Here is a 22,578-nt window from a genome sequence, read left to right as displayed (position 1 = left end):
ATCATGAATCCATCCATCCCTCCATCATCAATCAATCTATCTATCTATCTATCTATCTATCTATCTATCTATCTATCTATCTATCTATCTATCTATCCATCCATCCATCCATCCATCCATTATCAATCCATCAATCCCTTTATCCATCCATCCATCCATCCATCCATCCATCCATCCATCCATCCATCCATCCATCCATCCATTATCAATCCATCAATCCCTTTATCCATCCATCCATCCATCCATCCATCCATCCATCCATCCATCCATCCATCCATCTATTATCAATCCCTTTATCCATCCATCCATCCATCCATCCATCCATCCATCCATCCATCCATCCATCCATCCACTTTTCATCTTCATTTTCAAAATAGGGTCATGGAGGTCACAAATCTAAGAGGGAAACTGAGGCATCTCTTTTCTGCAACACTCCACTAAAAGAATAACTTACAATACAAATCAACCAAAACTAAAAAAACATGAAATGAGGAGGCCAAAAGATCTGGTACTTTAAAACCATTATGTTATAAGCAATAGGGCGAGCAAGTTGGAAACTTTGGCAATGGTTAAATGGTATCAGGCATTGCCCGATGCTATAGTTGCTCTTACACCATATCTACAACCCAACAGCATGGCCCTGATTGTCTTAAGGCTTTCCAGCCATACACCATAAGAATGTAAGTTTAAGCTTGTTGAAGCTGTTATTAGTAATCCCCGTTTGTCCCAAAAAATTAAATGTGTTTGATCTACTCCTTTTGGAGCTCATTTTTAAATATGTCTATGCAGTAAAACTATGATTTAATTCTACAGGAAACAAATGGTAATGTTTTTAGTTCTTAAAACATTTTTGCTCTTTTCTATTTCAGCTTTAAATATTGTTTAATTTAAAAACAAAATTAATTCTCTGGAACCCTGGAAATGATGTGTAAATAGCTATAAAACTAACTTAATACATTTCGCCTTGCATTTACGCTTCAGGAGAATAAAAATCCTTATTAAGTAACACTTATCAACTAAACAACTGATGGAAGATTAATTGTTCCTTTTCCAAATGTGACTAGAACAGCAGCAAATACCAGCCTTCCTGAGGAACTTTAGAAAATATCCTCTTGCCAACCTGTTGTTAGAATGAGTTGCCTAAAGAAAGCATGATCTGTCCAATCGTTGCAAAGGCAAACATGTGAAGCATCATAAACTCTAGATGGAATTTAACTGGTAATATATTCTTTTGGGAAATTTGACAAAACACTGAGGAAAGTTCTAGCCAAAAAACATTATGGATGTTTTTATCTTCCGAAGGCCAGCAGAATACTGTAAAGGGTCGTGATATTATGAACCCTTGAGAAATAATATGATATTATATTAAAAAATATATATATATGAGTTGCCATATGATTTTTATTAGGTGTTAATCACAAAATAGATTTCCAGTTTAAAAGAAACATGGCCAGCAAGACAAAATATTCAATTACTATTCTATCTCAATTCTCAGACCTGAATTTTATTAAATCAATCATCCAGTTAAATTGTAGAACACAGTTTAAAAAGTCCAATATAGTATACTGATATTCTTGTGAAAACTCACTCCTTTGCTTTCTGGTACTTATTTAGCTTCCATCACCTAAAAAAACATTTGAACTAGTAAAAACAGTTAACACCTGCTTTACTACTGAAGCCATTTTTCCTCCTTGCAAATTGTGTGACAAAACATTTGACACGTGGCACAATTTTCTTTCTTTTTCTGCAGAAAAACGCACCAATCTCACAGTTTAAAGACCTGTTAAAATAATCATAAGGGTAAACGACATGGATACCTTCCAAGTCCCCCTATGAGGTGGCAGTGAGCGCTGATGTGTTTTCACTTCGTGCAGCAGCAAGTTGACAGTGATGCTTCCTTCTGATGACCTTAAATAGCTTATTGATTTCTGTAAGAGTGGGAATGAGAATAGTTTTCTCCCTTGCTCAATTCTTATTTGTGGGTTGTTGTTTTTTTCCTCTTTCAAGCCCATGGAAGTATGAGGTTCTCTGTTGCTGTGGTAAAAATAATTGTTGCTTACTTACTCTGCCTTGTGCAGAAAAACATCACAAGAACATAAAGAAGACATAAAAACCTGTTGCTCTGGAACAAACATGCTCTTTGTTAACAGGTAAGGATAGCCATAAAAAAGGGTTAAAGATAGAATATGTTATAATCTCCTTGTGGACAACCTTCCCTTCTGGCAGATGCTGTTCCTGCTAACAAAGAATGTGGCCTCTTCACTCAGCTGCTGCTTCCACCGGCGGATCTTAGACTTAAACTGCTCCATTGTCGTGCTGCCTATCGACTTGTTAGATGAATTCAGATTTCACATGTCAATTAAATGAGTGTTGCCCTGGTGATTAGAAGATCCCTCTAATTGTTGCTCCCTCCTCCCCTTTGCTCCGTTTTTTTCTTTCTTTTCCTTCCCCTCCTCCTTGCGCTCCTGCCATTTTCCACATGGAGGAGCACGGAATAAGGCTTTGTGCCATTGGGCCCCTTTACCCCATGTCCAAAATGTCTCCTTGGCTCGTTGCTTAAACCACTCTCTAAAATACCAGAACCAGTCTCTAACCTTTGGGGAATAAAAAAAAAAAAAACAACAACAAAAAACATTGGGGTACAAGTGCTGGGATGGAGCTGGTATGTGGAGACACGTTTTATCCTACTTGTGGCTGATGCACCAATTTATTGTGCAGGATGCTTGAAAACAATTCATGCTCGCCTTGTAAAACTGAGCAGTTCTGACAAACGTAGCGAAACATGTGCACTGTGGCAGATAATTACCCCAACAGCCTCTGAAGGAGCAGAATGCTCGCGTGGGTCTCAAACTGCTTTAGAAAAGGTCAGTCGTGCACCCGGACCCTCCTCCTTTTGTCGATCTCGCAAGCCACATGTTTGTTTTACTTGACTCAATGGACTTGATCTGTGGATCCTAACTGTGTTTTGTTCCCTATACACCCAAGCAGTGTAGGAATCCAGTCTGTTAAATCAACTCCCAGAGTAACAAAGGTTTAACAAGCAAATGTAACATTCTGGACAATGGTGTGTTGTTGTTTTTTTTCCATCATCAGGGAAATTGCAGAGTAACAATAAAAGCACAAGTAAGAATGGAAGCATGGATTTCCTTTACTAAATCATGTTCAATATTTTTTACAGATTCTTTAAGTTTAAATGTTATTATAGGGGAGTTACTCAGAGGAGCTCCAGTTTTATAGAGGCAGATTTATAGTATCATTTTATTTTGTATTTATTTCAATTCCTTACTAACATCTGGGCAACATATTTATGTTGTTTTTTTCTTGAGTTGGAAAGAATAACATGCAAAAGAATTAAATTTAAAAAAAAAGTGTATAAAAAAACCCTTTTATTTTATGATTAGTTTACATTCCATTTTTTGGCGATCATCTGTATTTTTGACTGGGGGGGTACTGATGGTTATATAAAATGCCAAAATGGGTACACGAGTCAAAAAAGGCTGGGAAACACTGACCTAGAGAATAATTACAGTGATGTGGTCAAATGCCACATGCTAATCTTTGCATTCACCTTTGTTGTAACATTAGTATTAAGTAGTAATAAATTCCAAGAGGAGTTAGCTTTGACAATAGCATTGGGTATAGGAGTTTGCCCTTTAATCGAACAATTATTTGTTTAAGCTTCAGCCTTGGCTGTTAAAGTTGCTATGCTAACTCACCAAATTTTTTGGTCAAAGTAACCAGTATGTATTGGGCCCTATTACCAAATGCAAATTAGATCTGTTGTTTTAACCAAATGATTGGTTGGACACATAACTACAAACCAGATTGCTAAATTCAACCAACATTTTAGTTGCATCGACCAATCTGTTTTATAGTGTATTTCTCTATGAACCTGAGGCGTAAATTTGGCTAAATTCCTATTCTGCTCTCATTCTCATCACAAACTCATATCATGGATTGGTTTTTAATGGAGATATCAAGCATTGGAACCCAATTAATATCATGTAAGGTAAGAGGAAAAAACCTCTACAAGTAAAAAAAGGGGATACCTAAAAGATATTTGATATCTTTATGCCTCATGTAATATTGTCAGGGGTTGTGTTGAACTATAGAGTCTTCATTTTAGAATGGTAAATATTCTCTTAGCTTGTTAATGATCAAAAACTGGGAAAATTAAATTGAAAAAAAATACCTGATCTTGATATGCTATTTAACATGTAACTATTGATTTAAATGCAAAGTCTATCCTAGTAGATTTGAAAACTTAAATGTTTAACTTTGTCCACTATTACAAGCATAACAACTCAGAAAGTTACTGGCAGATCAAATCCTGAAAAACTACACTTTTTCCCCCTCTTTCAAATACCTAGGAAGTGAGAAGTAATTTTACTCCAATTTTTTATATAGACGCATTGACAAAAAAAACACACAAAATGAAATATCAGGAAATATGATTCACCCAAAACTTATATATCATCATCACCATCATCATCACCATCATCTTTATATATATAGCATTTTAAAACAGCTACAGCAGGAAACATAGTGCTTGTATTGCAGTTATCTCTTATCAGAGTTTTTCAGGTTTTCAAGAAAAAAAGGCAAATCGATAAAACTAAGACCTCAATAAACAAACTGGATTGGACCAGTAAAGGCCTGATCAGCTCATCTCTAAGGATAATCAATTTATAATCAGCTCATCTTTTATTTTTCTTTCACTTTGCTGGCCTTCTTATATGAAAATGGACTAGAAAACACATTTCTGTACAGTCTTTGAATCGTTTCTTTCTTTTTCTAACCTAAGTAGTTACTGCAGGTGTTGGAAGAACTCAATGAAGTATAAAACTTGGATATTTCCCACTCGCACATAAATACACCCACACACATATGCCCCGCTCTGATCCCTTTGACAACTGTGTCATGCTGCCTCTACAGAAAACTCCATAATCTTGGGAATTTGAAGCCCTCAAAACAGGCAAAACAGAATACTCTCCGAGAGTCCTAGACGGAGCTCTAATTACTCCTCATCAAAATTAAACACAATGGACAGCCGCTCTAAACACTAGGTGACATCTTAAAACTGTGTGAATGGCCCCCTGCACCCCCTGCTCCCATTCTAACCACTACCACAAGTGAGCTCAATCACTTAATGTTCAACACTAACCAACCATCACACAGACCTACATTCATGGGCAAAGCTACAACAGAAAACAATAAAGCCAAGACGGTGTGGTTTGCACTTTATCAAACCATACAAAACAGCAACGCCTCATTGAGCCACAATTTGCAGCTAGTTTCCTACAAGAAACATAACAAAGAACGGGGCGGCTTGTTCCTCCTTTTATTGTACCAAAGCAGCGGACCAGAGCACACACATAGAAGCAGCAAGACTCTGAGACATACAGGAAGAGAAAAAAAGGGGGAAAAAGTGAGAAGAGACAAACAAAGTACTTAAGGACAAGTCTGTCACATCCTTCAAAGCAATACATGAGAAAGCTTTAAAACCACTTTAGGAACAAAAACAAGTTACTGCACACCTGTAATGCTAACAACACTGTTTCAACTCTCCTATTGGTAAAAAATAAAATATGGAGACAGAACATGAAAGGAGTTTTTTCCTTAAAAATCAGCTAATTAAACTCCTGCTTCTCTGAATATGAATGCTTTAGGTGATGGAAAACAAAACAAGTTGTCCTCATGATCGGGTCACAGACATGGGCCATGTTTAGAGATTGCTTGGGGTAAAACAGCTTATGTTAGGGCAGTCCCACACACTGTCCCTCCCTTTGCCTAACCCCCCACTCCCCCGCCTCATCTCACTCCAACCCTTCCCCTCCAGTTTTACTACCACGATAATTCCTGAGCGAGTAAGTGAGCGTGCTCTGTGTGCGTGAGCCAGTTGGGGTCGAAGTCCTGTTTGTGCATTTGTGAAGTCATGCGAGAGCGCGTGTGAATGAGTGTATTGCTCATGGATGAGTGCTGCGGCAGTGAGTGTGCAGCAGGAGACAGAAGTCTGCAGACCAAAGGGGGGGTGATCACTTATATTCAGGACAAAAAGATGCAGTCACATTTGTTTTGTCATTAATGCATTTGATCGAGAACACAAATACAGAATGCAATAAAGAGACCTCTACAAATGATCGATTGCCACAATTGTCACCAGAGGGAAAGCTAGAAAAACATTAAAGTTGAAATAAAAAAGGAAAACAAAATGAATGAATAAAAAATTCTGATTCAATATCTATTTTTTTAAATATATACAAAGTCCTGATGGCAGGTTGTATGCTAAAACCTGTGTGAAACACAAGGGTTTCCTATTAAGTATAACATTATTTTTTAGTTTTTTATGCTTTTGGAAACCTTCTTAAAATATCTTTAGCCTTAAAATTAACTTAAGCGGAAAGTTATTTTACCGTACTAAGCACACTGTAAGGACAAAAACTAATCACTTCTGGGAAGCTCCCAAATCCATACTCAGATCAAACTTGGAATCGGTGGTATTATTGGTATATTCTCTGTTATTTGTCAGATGTCATTGTAACCTAGAGGTGATTTAAAAACAACAAAGGAAATTCAAAAATACAGTTTCTTATCATAGTTAAACAGGGCAGTGAAACACATATGCATATCTTTAAAAACATGTTTGATGGTCAAACAGAGACTTATCCAATCTGGATATGATGATACCAGGTGGAACAAAAACATGTCCCAAAGAAATGTTTAAATGAAATGTTAAAGATATTTCTCATCGAGATGGAGTCAGTCTCACAAAGCTCTATTTAGGGCACAACCAAGCCGCTGGTCCAGTCCAGGGATCAGTAAATGTAAGAAAATCCCATTCTGCCCTTCAAATGGCCTGGTTTTCTTTTACACATAGATTTTTAGCAGGGGTCAAATAGATGCAATGAATTGTTTTCCATGTAATATTGCTCCGGTATTGTTGTTTCTGTATCAAACTGATCAGAACCACTTTGGAAACAGTTAAATCAGTTTGAATACTAGGGTGTTTTTGCTCTATTATATTGCTTACACTGGTTATTATATATTGGATGAAAGGATGTTCTAACCATGAAGAGGGTTTGCCACAGTAACTTATCATCTTTGCTACCTATCATAACATTATTTTCTTCATCTTTACACATTTTTTCAGCTGTTTGACTAGTAGTGGCCTCCTTAACCTGACACCCTTCTGCTCTGTTTATCATTCCTCTTTAGGGGCAGATCTAGAGGGGGGGACAGGGGGGCCATTATCGACCACTTCTGCGCTATAATATTTGCAGCCATTATAAAATGAGTTCATTGTTGTACAATAAACCTAACTTAATACTTTGAAGCCAAAAAAACAGATTAGCTTCAGGTGTTTTATTATATTCTGGCAGTGGCAGAACTAGAGGGGGTCTGATTGACCCCCAGGTGCGCCACCATCTGATGACATGGCACAACACCAGATCCCAGTACTAAGTGCTTTACAGTGATGGAAAGGGAAATGGGCTGCCATTCAGCTGGTGTTTGAGTGGGAAGGGCCGTTTTGAATGGCTGCTAGTATATGCTAAAAAGGTACATGGTCTGTCATTTTATAAGTACCGACTTTTCTGTTTTCAAGGTATCAAATCACACATAAACACATTCACACACTGACGTATGTCACATTGTGTTTTAGATTTAGATTTTTTCACACTGTGTTTAAATAGAAAATAACATATACATATCTTATCACCTTTATGCCGAGCATGTACTTAAATATTTTTTACATTTAAAAAGTGTATTTGCAAATCTTTTGGAAGCAATTTCATTCTCATGTCTGAACCTGAATGAGATGCCCCCACCCCCTAGCTTTTTAACAACCAGGTCAAAAAGTGTGGGGCACAAAATAGTTCCTACTGGAATTCCCACGCTGTTCACACTCTTAAGGTATTCAATTCTAGGAATGATCGAAACTTGAATTTTAGTATCCATTTGATTACTTTATCAAATGCAGGATTATCAAACAAAAAACAAAAAAAAAAACATTATAGGCATGATTATTAACCAATGATTCAAATACTGCTTTCAGAAAAGACCAGCATAAGTTGAAATTATAATTGGAAATATGACGATGCTTCTATGGAAAAGGTTAAGAGCTGTTTTCTTTCAATACATACATGTGGCTGGAACTATTAGCATACAAATCTAGATCAAAACACTTTATAATCTTCAAAGAAGTTCTTATCAAAGACAGTAAAGTTTAACCTTCCACCCCCACATCACTCCAAGCCATCTCCAATACTCCAATGCAATTTGAAACAGAGAACCCCCTTCTAGATGAGGAATTACTTTGAAAGCCATAAGATAGAAGAGTAAGATATAACTCCTTGCAAGAAGGTACAGATGCTATGCTTACTGCGTCAATGGTGTTGAGTGTAGGAGAAGCCATGCTAGTTAAGGTGGACATTCAATGTTCTTTCTCGTGCTCAACAATAGCTGTGTATTATTTTGGACCTGCTATTATATAGTTAATATGCATGATTTTTAAACCTTAGGGGCAAAACAGTTAAGATCTCTACTCCTCATTAGTTTTTTCTGGTAGGATAAAAAAGAATTGGTCTAAACAGATTGCTAATTGGGAGTGACACTGTGATCTGATGACGCCACAGGGATACTCTGCATTGTCACAACGTGTAAGGGCCCTCACATTTCAAGGATGGCTGAACTCCAGGAAGAGCTAAACAAGGCACAGCTAAATGTTGGCCAACCAGGAAAGAACACAGTTCCTAATCCTGAGGTAGTCAAGATGTGAATAAGCGAGACATCTGGGGAAAGATGCTTCCTAAAAGGCAGTTGGATAAACTAAAAGCCTTTAACATGGGCAAAAATGTTGTGTGATTGTTTAAACATAATTTATTAACCGATACTATTTACTGTAAGGATTAAAGTATCTGTGAAAAACCTGTGGAGAAAAATTATGTATTGTCCTCTGCGATGTCATATGTTCACATCTTTATTTCTTTATGTAACAAAAAGCATCAGATGTATTAGACTTCTCATGTCTAAACCCACTCTACTCTCACCTTTTCCTCTATTTCAATTCATAAGCATGTATACTAACACCCGTCTTTTACAGTGCCCTACACTTACTTGGAAAGTTGAGATTTACACTTGTGTACTAAAAACAGCTTGAGACAAACACATTAAAATAATGAGAAGAATTGACTCTCTGTTGGTGTTTAGAGTCGTTTGTGAAAACTTCCTCTGTGTGAAACTGATGATAGAAAAGAGTGAAAACCAAATGTTTAACATGCCGAACTTCGAGTATAAGGTGAAGGCTAAAAGCCACCATCAGTATCACTTGGTCACATTAAGAAATAATTATGCATTTATCTTCTGTTACCACTTGCAGGGGTTTTCCAAGCCAAATAAAGATCTTAAGGAACAATTTTACTTTGGGAAAACACTTGATTTTGTTTTGCTGTCCTGGGGGTCTGCAGGCAGAGTCATTGGCTGCTGGATCAAGAGCAAGGAGGGGGTCCTCTGGACTTTTACATATGCATAAACCCACACAGTACTAAACCCCACACCCACTGACTTTTGTCACCCACACATGCATCCCTGTGCCCACCCGTCCAGCCTCCTGACCTCCTACATCAGGGGGTCAAAGAGAATTTAACACAAGGGTTCCACATTCCTTCAAGGTGATAATTGCTGTAGCTGCTGGTGGGGGGCCATCAAGCACAGGGTAAACAAGCAATGACTCCATGCACCCTCTACTTCCACCCAGCTAAACAGACTGCATGACTGTGACCGGTGTAAATTATGCCATCGAGCCCATCCTTAACAACGTGTCAGCTGTCGCAGACTGGTGAGTCTGCTTGGTGTCTGAGCACCCAGGTGTTCCAGTTATCTGTAACTACAACATCATCAAGACAAGCTAATTCACACACTGTGTCAGCTTCAGTCTGGAGCCTGGCTATAGAAAATAGACTGTTACCCCAAAGCTAAGTTAAAGCAAAAGGACGCACTAAAACAAAAGGGCAGTGACAACAAATCTGTTTGGGTGTTTTACACCTCTACATCTCTTCTGCAGTTCTACAAACCTGAGCATAGCTGAGTGATTGGTGACCATGCAACCCTGCAAGGTTAAGGATATACAGACAGTGCATGGATGGATGCTGTATTAGCAGCTTGGAAAGACAAAAATGATATATGGATTCAGCACAAATATCAGCTGTAGGCAAAGCTTTATTTGGCATAGTGACCTACTTAAAGAAAATAATATGCAAAAGTGAATAAATTAAAAAGAGGAGTGGGGCCATTTCTTTAATATATTTCCCTAATGTATTATTTTATGAAACATTCTATATCCTTTTTTAACAGTGGCATGCACAGAGTTTTTGAGGGGGGGGGGGCAGAAAGAAAAAAAAAAGGGCTCTTATTGCACGCCTCACTGTAGAGGAGCCTTTAGCAAGCATTTTCACTCCTGAGAGGACACTTTAGCACACGTTTTGGCTCCCGAGAGGATACTGTAGCATGCCTTTTTCCAACAGTTGTGACATAAAAGGGGATTAGGGGGGCTTTTTAATAATGCTTAGTCTCCATGTTTTGTTTTGTTTTTCTATTTTTTGACTCAAACTAGAAAGAGTAACTTCTAAACTGACTTGCGTTTTGTAAACATGACAATCATTTTACATTTGTTAGTTTAGCATTAGGCAACTCATAGATTCTTTTAAATTAGGTAATTTCCTCTGGCTGAGTTAAAAGTCAGAGCATGTTTGTCTATAATGCTATTGTGTTTCTGTCTTTGGTATCAGTGGCGTAAAATAAAAGTCTTGCAGAGCACTGTGCATTGCCCAGTTTTTTTATTTCTTTACTATTGATTTGTGATTACTTGAGAATACTTTAAGTTCAATAAAAAGGCTATTCCAGGATATGAAAAATTTTAAAGAAAAAGAAACTCAAAAGTATCAGGATTTTGGTGCTGATGTCTGTTCTTACTCATTTCAGTCACCTGCTTTTCTCCGCCCAGTTCTGATTACCTCTCATCTGATCCACCTACTTCAGGTTCTATTAAACCAGCCATAGACCAGTTATTAGTGCGAGATTGTTCGAGCCTTTGGTGAGAGTGTAGCATACCTGTATTTCTGATTGCCTAATCCTGACCCATTCTGCCCTTTGACCTCTGAGCCTGCCTGTCCCCATTCTGATCTGTTTGCCTGACCTGTCCTTGGACTCCTGCTGGATTTCTGCCTGTTTGTGAACCAAACCTAGATCTGATTCCTGACACCGTCCCAGATTTCCCTTCAGTACCTCTTTGGACCTCAGATCACCTGGCTCTTACTACCGAAAACATCTTCGACACCAGCTTTGGCTCCCTCCTCCGGATTATCCTGCCTTCCTTTGTTTGCTCGGTTCTGATCTCCTGCCTGTCCTCCGACCTCTGAGACATCAAAACCAGGGAATCTCTAGGCATCCGCCAAATCGTGTTGGCAGCCTAGCGGCTGGAACCATCACCCTCTGGGCTCAGACTGAACTATAAGACCAGGTTAGTGACTCACAAGTTTGCTATCTTCCTCCTCAAGATAGACGTGGTCACTAACCTGAATCTCTCCTTCGAGAGATTCCTGCCTTAGCTGCTCACTGCAGCCCGTTTCTAATAGGCGTTTTGAGAAATCTAAATGTTTGTCCATATTGGACTGAATAATATCATCCAGTATTATATTGTTAAGGAATTTAGATTATACAGCAATAAAAAACAGGTGTAGTTATAATAGGTAATTGGGAACAAAATTGTTTGTTTACATGTAGCTACAAAATAGAAGCAGAAAGGTTACCAAATGCTGATGATGAACTTTATTGTCCCAAAGGAAATTTTCTTGGGTGCAGACTCTGACTACTACATAGTCCAAACTATGTGTCACATTACATTCACACATGAAAACAATGCTATAGAAATTCCATCATATGAAAAAGAAATACATAAAAGAAACCTGTTAAAGTAATATTTTAGGGGTTTTAAAAAAATGTTGTCATATGTTCATATATCGCATTTGCAACATCTTTTATAAATCCAAATTCAATATTGCACTGATCCAGTAAACAATATTCGTTTCTTGTTGTTGAAATCATTTTTACAAGCTACACAAGATTTGAAAAAAATCTCACTGCTTTTGTATGAACCTTCCATAAAGTGGGGAAAATTGAGTTAAAACATTTTCAAAATTGGTTGAATTTGAAAAAAGACAGCTGCTGTTTTATGAGATGCATCAAAAGCAATTATTTACTTGGAATGATTTATTACTATGCTGTCAAGAGAAGACAAAGGGGATGCTTAGAGGATCTTTAGAAAGAAAAGGACTAACAGATTTATTTTCTTTAATCTCTGGTCTTCTTACAGCTCTGGTAAAAAAAATAAAAATAAAAAAAAATAAAAACTTCAAGCCAGTTGGAAATTATTTTTCAAAACCAAATGTAGTATCAGAATGTACAAGTAGTGTTTAGCAGTTTAAAGGTTCCATACCCAACATTTCCTGCACAGTTTCTTCCTTGGGAAAATGTGACAAATAAGTAACTGTTTTACATTTATGACTCGATAATATGTTGTGCATTTTTGCTTTTATCTTTTACTGTAGCCAACTATAGGACTTTTAGCTGTTTGGTAAATACAGGCCATGCTCTCCGCCCACATGTGGTTCCCCCTTAGCCACACACTAAGGCTTGAGGAGGTTATAAAAGCCAAATGGGTGATTAAAAAGCAGGAATAATGGCCTCCACAAAACTAGGAATGCATTTAACTATCAAGCAGCTCCAGGATAGTTTGAAATCAGGCTGCAGCTAATATCAGGAATCATTCAACTTTCTCATATGCATAGCCATATTACAAAGGGTTCATGGTTATTTTCAAAAGGAACTAACCCTGGGAAACATGAGAGGCGCTGGCAGGATGTGCTCTGTGTTTATGATTTATGTTTGAGGACGACCCTGGAGAATTTAGACTGGGCATAACTACAGCTGTTCTGACCTGCCTACCAGTTTAACATTGTTAGAATATGGTGGCTCCCTCTTCAATCCAGGATTAGAAAAGTCAAATATAAAAACACCTTAGCCATTCCTCCCTTTCTCACATCCCCATGAAGGGGGGCAGACTGCAAGGCAGAGTATTGGCTGCTTTCTGCCTGCCTAGCACACCCAAACCCCAAACTCCCATCACTTTCCTCATTACTAGAGCTTCATGGCTTTTAAGACCCCGTGCTTTATCTGGGATTTCACATTTCCTCAGCCCACCACTTGACATGGCTCACCCAGCTGCCAGTAATCATGCAGCAGAGGGCAACAGCACAGGCTGTCCGAGACTTCAGGCAGCTCCTTGATTTGAGAATTTCCCATCACAGCCACTGGGCCTGCTAAAGTTTAGCAATTACAGCCTACACATCCTATCAAGCCTGCAATTCTGAAGGTTGCATCATTGCCTACTGTAAGCTTGCATAATAGCTAGATGGGAGCAAATAGCCACAACATTAAGTATTCACACCCAGAAAAATGTTTCACATTTTGTCACGTTCATCAACAAATCTCAATGGAATTTGTTTGGATTGTATGTGATGGGCCATCATAAACAGTCACAAAGAGTTTTAGTTATTATGTAATAATATTTTTGATAATATTATTATGTTATCATTATTTCCAAGTTTCTTTTTAAATGGGGGCCAACGTGTATTTAGCAACCTTGGATTTTGCACCTTAAACTGAACTCCAGTGGAACAACCTGCATTTACATGTCATCGTATTAGTAAACAGTTCACATCTGTGAGACATTATTTCATTTTTGTTTTCTTTTTTTTTTTGTTTTTTAGACTTTATTTCATTGTAAAACAGACTTTCTGTGAAGGGCTAAAAGGTTTGTCTGGGAGAGATTCGTAGAGAACATTCAAGAAGGGTTATATTATCAAGCAGTAGCCCAGGGTTTGATGATCCTACAAAGCACTAATAAATGGTATGGCACAACCTTAAAACCATCACAGGATGAGTGCCCAACTAAACTGACAGACTGGGCAAGGAACATTAATCAGCTAAATAGCCAAGAGGTCCACTGTAACTATGGAGGGGCTGTAGAGATCTGCCGCTCAAGTGGGACAATCTCTTTACAAGGTAACTAGTCGTGCACCTCTCAAAAATGGCCTCGTAAAAATGCTGCAAGAAAACATTTCTGAATACAAAAGGCAATCATAGATGTTTGAAGTTTGAAGCTAAGCCATATAGAGGGCAAGTCTAATCATTAAAAAAATGCTCCAGTCCGATAAATGCTAGATTTAAAGTTAACAGCCAATATACAAAACGTCTAAGAGAAATCTAATACTGCACATAAACCTTTTTTTTGAATGTTGGTTGAAGCATTATGCTGTTGGGGTGCTTTTTGTTATGCAGCAACAGGGAAGCTGGTCAGAGTAAAATGAAAAAGGATACATACAGGAAATCTCTAAAAGAAAAACTGATAGCTGAAAAATTGTAAAGTTTAGATTTCAGTAATGCCATGACCCCAAACGTACCACCCGAGCTGCAGTAGACTGGTTTAGATCAAAGCATGTTAATAAGTAAAAAGGACCAAGTCAAAGACCCAACCTAAATATCACTCATCAGCTTTATCTTTGTAAAAAATAATTTGAGCTTGATAAATTTTGTATAGATAAGACAAATCTTTTGGTCTTGTTTTGTGCAGAGATGATAGAAACAAACCTCAATAGACCCGCATCTTCAGCAACAGTAAAAAATAAATTGACCCAGTGGGGGCTAAACATAAATGCGTACCACACTGTTCAGATTTTAATTAAAGAAAATGTATATTACATTACAGACTTTTTTGCTTGACAGAATAGAGTTGTCCAAAGGATGGGTTTATGTACCTAAAAATGTATTCTGTGAACCAAATGTGGATAAAACATAAATTATAACTAAAACATCATGTTTTGTTTTTAAGCACGGCCATGTGCTTGTTTGTGTGCGTTTGCACCTACAGTGCACGCATTGTATTTGTGTGCGCCCTAATTGAGAGGTAAGCAAAAAAGTTGCCTTTAAAGTTGCCAATAAATATCCTGCCAGTAATGTTAAACACCTGCCCGTAAAGCTCAGAGGAATGCTAAATGAAACCAAGTTGCAGAGCCTGTCTCCTGTCTGGGGTCTAAAGTCAAGGCAGCAGGATTTGTAATGGCTGTAACCAGGATTATGGAGTTCAAGCATTACAGGCAGGAAGCGAGAAAAAACATGACACGGTGAGCGCCACTGCTTTTTCTCCCTCTAACGGCCAGCACAATGAGTTGTGTGTTCCCCTCTTACAGTACAGAACCATTCCAGATTATTTCAAGACTTTTTTTTCTTGTTGCACAGCAGATTCTTGGCTTAAAAAACATGTCAAAAACCATCATTGCAGGATTTTTTTGTAGCACTGCCATCACAGATGAATGATCAAAGCTCCTTCAGGGGCATTGTATAATGCTATCGGACACATGGGTGTTTAACCAAAAAGTGTTGCCAATTTCTTTCAGTGTGAGTCAGATAAAGTAGGACAGGAGAAAAGTGCAACTCCAAACATGTCCCACCACATCTTAGACCTCTCAGTGCCTAGACACAAATATAGATTTATCAACTAAAGCAGAGTTATGGCAGAAGGATAATTTAAACATATCATAAACCAGCTCTCCCTCATGTACAATTTATGATGGAAAACCAAAATAAATTACAGTCTACATGTTTGCACCGAAGTTAAAATTTCAAGCTTTCTTCACTGATTATCTTTGCCGCAGAAGGATGATTCGGTCTGTGTTTTAGGGCCCTCGGGGGTCAAAGAGGGCACCTGACCCCACAAGCACGAGACGCCGTTGTTTAGACTCAGCTCGGGTTTAGATTCCCTAAAACTCTTGACGCCATTCTCATGCTGCACCTGTCAAGCACCAAAAGGCCCCCTGCCAAGATCCTTTCAGCGACGAGAATCTACAGTTCTTCTCACAAGTCCAGTCGGGTTAATTATTGCTTGGCCAAAATGCCACAATGTTACAGGGTGTTCGGCTGATGTTCCCTTTCTGTTGAAGTTGTTTTTCTCACAGTTTTCCTTCTCTCCCACTCTCCTTAACTAGAACCAGAACAGGCTGACCGTGCACAGGCATTTAGCTCTAGAGTCACAGGCTGCCCAGAGATTAAGCGCTGCTGTCTACACGCAACCATGAATAATGAAGCTATCGCTGCAGACAGGCAGGCTACGGAGGCATGAGTTATATACACCAGTAATCCCACAGGCTGCTCCACACACGTGCCAGATGTAACTGTACAGTAGTAGCTCTACTGTACAGCTCATGTATCATTTTACAAAGCAGAATAGTCTATTATTACTGATTACAGATATTTAATCCTAAAGATTTAGATTAGGAGATATGGAGATATTTCCTCTTTTCCAACATCAGATCAGTGTAAAGATCCTAATGGGCTTGGGTTACAAGAAATGTAAAGTGGGATACCCCAAACGATGATCTGAAAAATATTTTTTTTTATATGTTTAAAATAAGCATTCCGTATGAAGACTTGTAATGCAAATTGAAATGGGAACAAAATTATTTTACATGTTAAAAGAACTTTAACCTTGGTTCATAGAAAATATGAACCCTGTCTGGAGTTATTATCAAAAAAGTTTTTTTCTAACCATAAATTTAAAGATTTAGCTTATTTCTTCTATGAGTTGATTGGATGCTTTGGAGTTATTATACTCCACTTAACGATTAATCGCTTGTTAAATTAGTGAAACTATTAATTTAATAATCGATTACGGTAACTATCATCAATGTGAAAATGTATAATTAAATACATTTCGCCCACCACAGATTCAGATTATTCAGAGATAAGCACTAAATTATACTATGACATAGCTATATATGCTAATAATTGTACACTATTTACATGTGTTACATTGTATTTTTTTAATAAACTGTCTGAAATATTCATTCATTCATTCATTCATTCATTCATTCATTCATTCATTCATTCATTCAATCCAATCATAGTTCCAACCCTTATGACTCTACAGCATATATCTTTCTCCAGTTTAAAAGATTCATCTAATCCAAAATGTACGCCTACCATAAAAAGTAAATTTGATTTCATGCTTGTAAAGAAACTATCAGTAAAAAAACTATAAGTTTGCTGACCACTAACTAAACTAACCTCCACCATTAAATCACAAATGTAACTAAACAGCTCATTGCATGAAATTTGGACACAGCTGGAAACAGGATCAATATTCAGGGCAGGCTTAAAACAGAGTTTGTAAGAGATAGAGCAGAAAGAAAACATTGTCTGATATCATCCCAAACTTAGCCCTGCTAAAACTATATTCAAAGTCAAGGTCTGTGCCAAGAAAACAATTAATGTAAACTGCCAAGTCAAGAATCACACCAGAATGTTGCATTAAAGGTATAGTGGATGATGTTCTTTTTCCGGGTGGATCATCAAAATAAGTGCTCCTTCTAACTGTCAATCAATCTGGTAATATGTTTACTTAGGTTGTCCTACTGTATGTGCTCGTCCCCATTTTCACTTACAGGTGGTGAGTCTGACAAAGTAGCCTGACGTAGTCCGACTCAATTCTAGTCAGAATATGAGTCTGATACTGCTCCATAGAGCTGTGATTATGGGGCGTGTTTCGAACGAACCAGGAAAAAAATGCCTCTGCACTCAATTGGATAGACCTACAACCAATAAGAGCAACGGAGTGCGTGACGTATGTTAAGCGAGGCATAGTTGTTGTCCACAAAAATCAAAGCGTGCAGTTGCATGCCTAGAATAAGAAGATGAGCCTTGATCGCGTTTCTCTGTTCCTCTTTTAAAATTAATTTGCTGTCGATATCTTCTAGAACAGACCTAATAGCAGAATCTACTCACCTAAACTCTCCAGCGGCAGCCATTATTGTTGTCACCCAAGCACGCATTGGTCACGTGGTTGATTACGTTACTGTTGATCATCTGTCCATCATCGTATAAAGCCCGCCCTGACAATGTGATTGGATCGCCTGACAGTGGGCGATAATACTCGCGCTACTATGGAGCAGAACCAGACCGAACTTCCCGACCTCAAACTTTGTGGGCGGGACTAAGTTCGAAATGGCACCCAGGCTACTGACAAAGTGGAAAAAATTAAAAATCTTTTTTTTTTAAAGTAAGCGTGTATGAGCGATGCAAACAGCAAGTAAACAGAGTGTGCACGAGGAGAAAGGAGCTAGTGCATGCTCTTGCACGTGATTAATAGGTGTTGCCTCTCGGGAGCAGGTCAGAGTTGTGCACATGCACTTTCTTTTCTTTTTTTTATATCGTAGAGGGCGGGCCTTTCAGAATTTTGCGAAGAACCTCCACAATACCTTTAAGCTAGGTGTATGTGAATTAGGTGAATCAGACGCACCATCCACTAGTTAAGATAATATTGTAAACAGACATGTCAATGGTAGTCTCTTCAGAATATCTTTGTTTTAAATGCTTATGTACTTAATGTCTGGTAAACTATGATGGCAACAGAGTGTGTCCGTGTGGTAGACTGCTTGTAGGAAGTTTAATGAAAATTTATTATTTAAGAACCTGCCAGCTTTGATTAATCTATTTATTTTAAAACCATTTTCTTTGACTGTATTATTCATTGAAGAAGAATAGAAATAAATTCTTTTGTTCAGTTTTAAAGTGCTGCAAAAAGGATTTTACTTTCAGATTTTCCCCCAAATCATGCGCATCACCAATATGTTTTTAATCAAGACCTAGCCTGGTGACTCTTCCATAAAAGTAATTTTTGTTCAGGCCCTTTCTAACTGCAAGGCAAGAACATTGACCTTGACTGAAGCAAGCCAGGCCTTTGGTGGTACAGCTGCTGTTTTGGGGTTTGTTTGGGACATCCTGGATGAGTCGTCATGGGCTCTGAGAATAAATTAGTCCTAGGAAGGTTAATTGTCACTGTTTCATGTTTTCCGCAAGCCTTTGAAAATGCTTAGAGAGTATTAAATTAGTTCTCTTGTGTTTGTTTGTTTTTTTAAATGTCCTTCAGCATATTTTTCAAGCAAGTCATTTATCGGCATTTGTATGATTGCAATACGTGCAATACAGAGTATGTGTTTGTTAAAAATATTAGTCATTTTCTTTCAACCTGGAAGAAAGACATTTGCTCTTACCACAATGCCACCTCTCCCTGTTTGGGTATCCCAATTTCATGATGTCACAATTCACACCACCTCGGGTGATTTGGCTTCTTCGTTGGAAGACCTCTCACAGCTGAAAAACACATTTTCACAACTTAGATGCTAATTAAAAAGAGCACTTTCTATCCCTTTGCAGATTAGCTACCTAAGGACCCACTTTGTCTCAACTTTGAGTGGAAATTATTGAATAATTCCTCACATCAGCTGATCGGGGAGAGAGGGCATTTGGTTTACTAGGCATGCACATCTAAGCCCAGGTATCTGCTTCCTGGAGTGGCAAGCAAGGACAGCTCTAGATAGACCTGTCCTGGTCACTCATGTTCAAGGACAAGGAGGGGATGCTTCTCAGAGGGCAGAATTCAAAATACTCTGAAATTCATGAATCAAGCAACAGACCACTCTGAGGATGATTTTGATGAAGGAATAGCATTATAAAAGTTAAACATAAAAATAAAAAAAAACTCAGGGCGCCGCAGTGTTGCAGGGGTTAAATGCACAAAAGAGGCATTAAGAACTCTTTATATTCCCGCAGCAGTGTATCGCAGTAAGCTTGTTGCAGATATTTTTGATTTATGCCCAATATTGAAGCGTGTTCTGCGCTATGTTATTTCACACCACAACGCAAGAGGGACAATCACAAACTAGCTGTGGGTCTAGATATGGCCCGAGGCAGTGAGGAAGTGGGGGCAAGTTTATGCGACAATGGAGGGAAAAAGAGCGGGGATCCAGGTTGGAAAAGGGTCCCAGCGTTCTCGTGCACATTGCTCTTCTAGCTGGTCCAACTTCACGAGTTGTTTTCCACAATGGCGGACATACAAACAAAAAAAGCATGTAAGGTACCAAACAGGAAATAAGGATAGTGTAGAATGGATATAGATTTGACTCCTGTCTGTGGCACTGTCTGTGGTCACCTACAATTTTGGAGAGGTGGAGCAGAGTCTCTGCGGCAGGGGTGCAGGCACATTTGCATTCACTGTCTCACACACACGCAGACGACCTGGTTCAGCCTTCACTCCTGGATGCAGCCATCACAGCCTTGAGCTTTTTTTATGCATTTTATTATGTTGTTTTTATGTGTTTTTATATGTCTTATTGTACTGCTGCCTCTTGGTCAGGTCTCCCTCGAAAAAGAGATTTTATCTCAAGGGACTTCCTGTTAAAATAAAGGTTAAATAAAATAAAATAAATTTCCCCTCTCTCTATTCCCACTTCCTGCTTGCCTACTTCTGAAAAATAAAATAAAAATTCAAAGCTACTAGAGCCTAAAAAGTATCTTTAAAAAAAGAAAAGTTGATTTTGTATGATATAGGCCCTTTAAAATTACAAACAGAAGAGAAATTATATTATCATGCTGTCACAAAGTTGCTATTTAAGTGATTTCTTAACTCTATGTCTATTATGATCAGGTCTTAATGTAGCCAAATTAATTAATGATTAAAATGCAGATTAGCTTGGGTAGTTTTACTTCCTTTATGAGTCTGAGATCATTTAAAAAAGGGGATTTGTAGTTACTCAGTCTATTATTAACCCTTTATAGGGCACTCAGTGAAATACTTTAAAAATCCAAATTTCAAGCCATTGGAATCCAGGACAAGATCTTATCACCTTTGTAACATTCAGAAAATATGGATCTTTTAATGGCAAAAATTCATGTCAATGTAATAACAAGAAACACCAAGTTGCCGAATATATTAAGAAAAATAACAAAAGTGCTTCTATAAGAAATACATGAAAAACACTCTGAATAAAATAAAAACATTTTTTTTTTTTTACAACATAACCTTACAGGTATTAATGTTGATACTGGCACTTTTAACTTTTTAATTAGCTTTTTACCTTTTTTTTCTTGACTTGTTAACTTTTTTTTCCCCATCTTAATTTACAGTAGGTAACATATCATTCAAGGGCTCATCTAATTGGTCAAATGCCAAAATAAGATGTCCAGCCATGCAGTATCTTTGCTGAATGGCTGGATATAGATCTAGTGCTTCTAGAAAAGGGGGCTGGGGGTTATGCAAGTGATCAAAAATGATAACTTGCCCTATAAAGGGTTAACGTGTGTCAGATCATCTTAAACATTCAGCAGTGACAAAAATACAAACAACACAACCAGGAGGAATCTGCAACAATACAAATAGTTTTTCACTAGACATATTTAAGTACAGTTATAATTTTGTTTTATTTAACAACCCTCTAAGAAATTTCATGGAATTTCCAAAAATCCCATCATGTTTAAGCATTTATTTGCAGTAACAAAGATTGTGAAAATAGCTTTCTTTATAAAGAAAACAAAACAAAAAACAATTTATTTAACCAATAATGTTTGATCTAATCAGAAATAAATTCCTGGTGGAATAAGAGAGTGTTTTAAACACTGCTTTCATTTATCTTGGATTCATGCGCTCATTTACCCTGTATCTCTTTCTGTAGCAGTCAGGATACAGCAGCAGACACCGGAATGGCTGTTATTCAAATTTCAGAGGGAAAAAAGATGCATTGCTCACTGAGCAGCAAAGTTTAAGAATAAGTCTAAAACCTCGGTATAAAATCCCTCCATGATTGGATGCACCTGACGTCAGCGCAAATAACAGAAACCACGTGACTGCGGTGCTCAGTCTGGGCAGAGCAGGGTCTGTCAGAGCTTCCCTGGTGAGCATGAGACGCACAAATAGTGGAAGAAGATTACATGCGACTGTCAGGGAGACATTTCCGCATCTTCGTTGCGCATGTCGAGCAATATAGACTTTTCATAATGCACATTTTAAGCTGCCACAAAAAGAGGTATGGAATAATGAATCAAAAGACGCACAATTATTGTGGAAAATAAACGCGCAAAAGCGCACCCATGGCTCTCAGTTCCTCTCCCTTTCTTTCCTTCCATTTTCTGTCACAATTTGGAATGACAGAAGTTTGGTTTCTGAGAGCAACGCGGACTAAATCCCTCCGTCAGCTCTTATCGCGCTGCGTCACCGGCTCAGACGGGGGGCAAAGTATGGCACCATATTTGAACTTGCATGAATGAAAGTGACGGCATCAGCACACAGCAAGCAGGCGACTCACTCAGCCCCGCTCGCGTCTTGTCAGTCTGTCTGCCTCCCCCAGCGTGGCACCCTGCTGCATCCTTTATGGGGAGCATCACCTTGGGGTAGGTATCCTCCTCTTTTAACCAACACCGGTCCTGGACATCCTAGACAGCTCGCCCTGCGACATAATTTTTAGTTTGGACTCGTTGATGTCACTTCCTGCCTGGTTAAGCCTGTAAAAAAAAAGAAAAAAAAAACTCCCTGAAATGCCAAGGGTGTCCGGAGAGACAAGACAGGGGGAACAATCAGAGCCAAGTTCACAAGGTCATACCGCAGGGCAGTCACCGAAACCCAAAGCAGACGCGCGA

At 38.3% G+C, this 22,578-nt stretch overlaps 1 protein-coding gene across 1 annotated transcript in view; it reads right to left on the bottom strand.

Moving 5' to 3' along the window:
* The window catches only part of LOC107089267 (zinc finger protein ZIC 4-like), a 106,313-nt gene that overhangs the window by 63,616 nt on the left and 20,119 nt on the right, over nucleotides 1-22,578 (bottom strand). Inside the window, exon 2 of the mRNA XM_015381951.1 lies at nucleotides 22,248-22,443. Within this exon, the coding sequence (XP_015237437.1) occupies nucleotides 22,248-22,323 (76 nt within the window). The 5' untranslated portion in view covers nucleotides 22,324-22,443. The remainder of the gene's footprint in view (nucleotides 1-22,247; nucleotides 22,444-22,578) is intronic.

This window comes from Cyprinodon variegatus, unplaced genomic scaffold, assembly GCF_000732505.1.
Source record: "Cyprinodon variegatus isolate N-32 unplaced genomic scaffold, C_variegatus-1.0 Scaffold245, whole genome shotgun sequence".
Classification (NCBI taxonomy): Eukaryota; Metazoa; Chordata; class Actinopteri; order Cyprinodontiformes; family Cyprinodontidae; genus Cyprinodon; species Cyprinodon variegatus.
The sequence above is the reverse complement of the archived record's forward strand: the minus strand, read 5'-3'. Positions and strand labels throughout refer to the sequence as shown.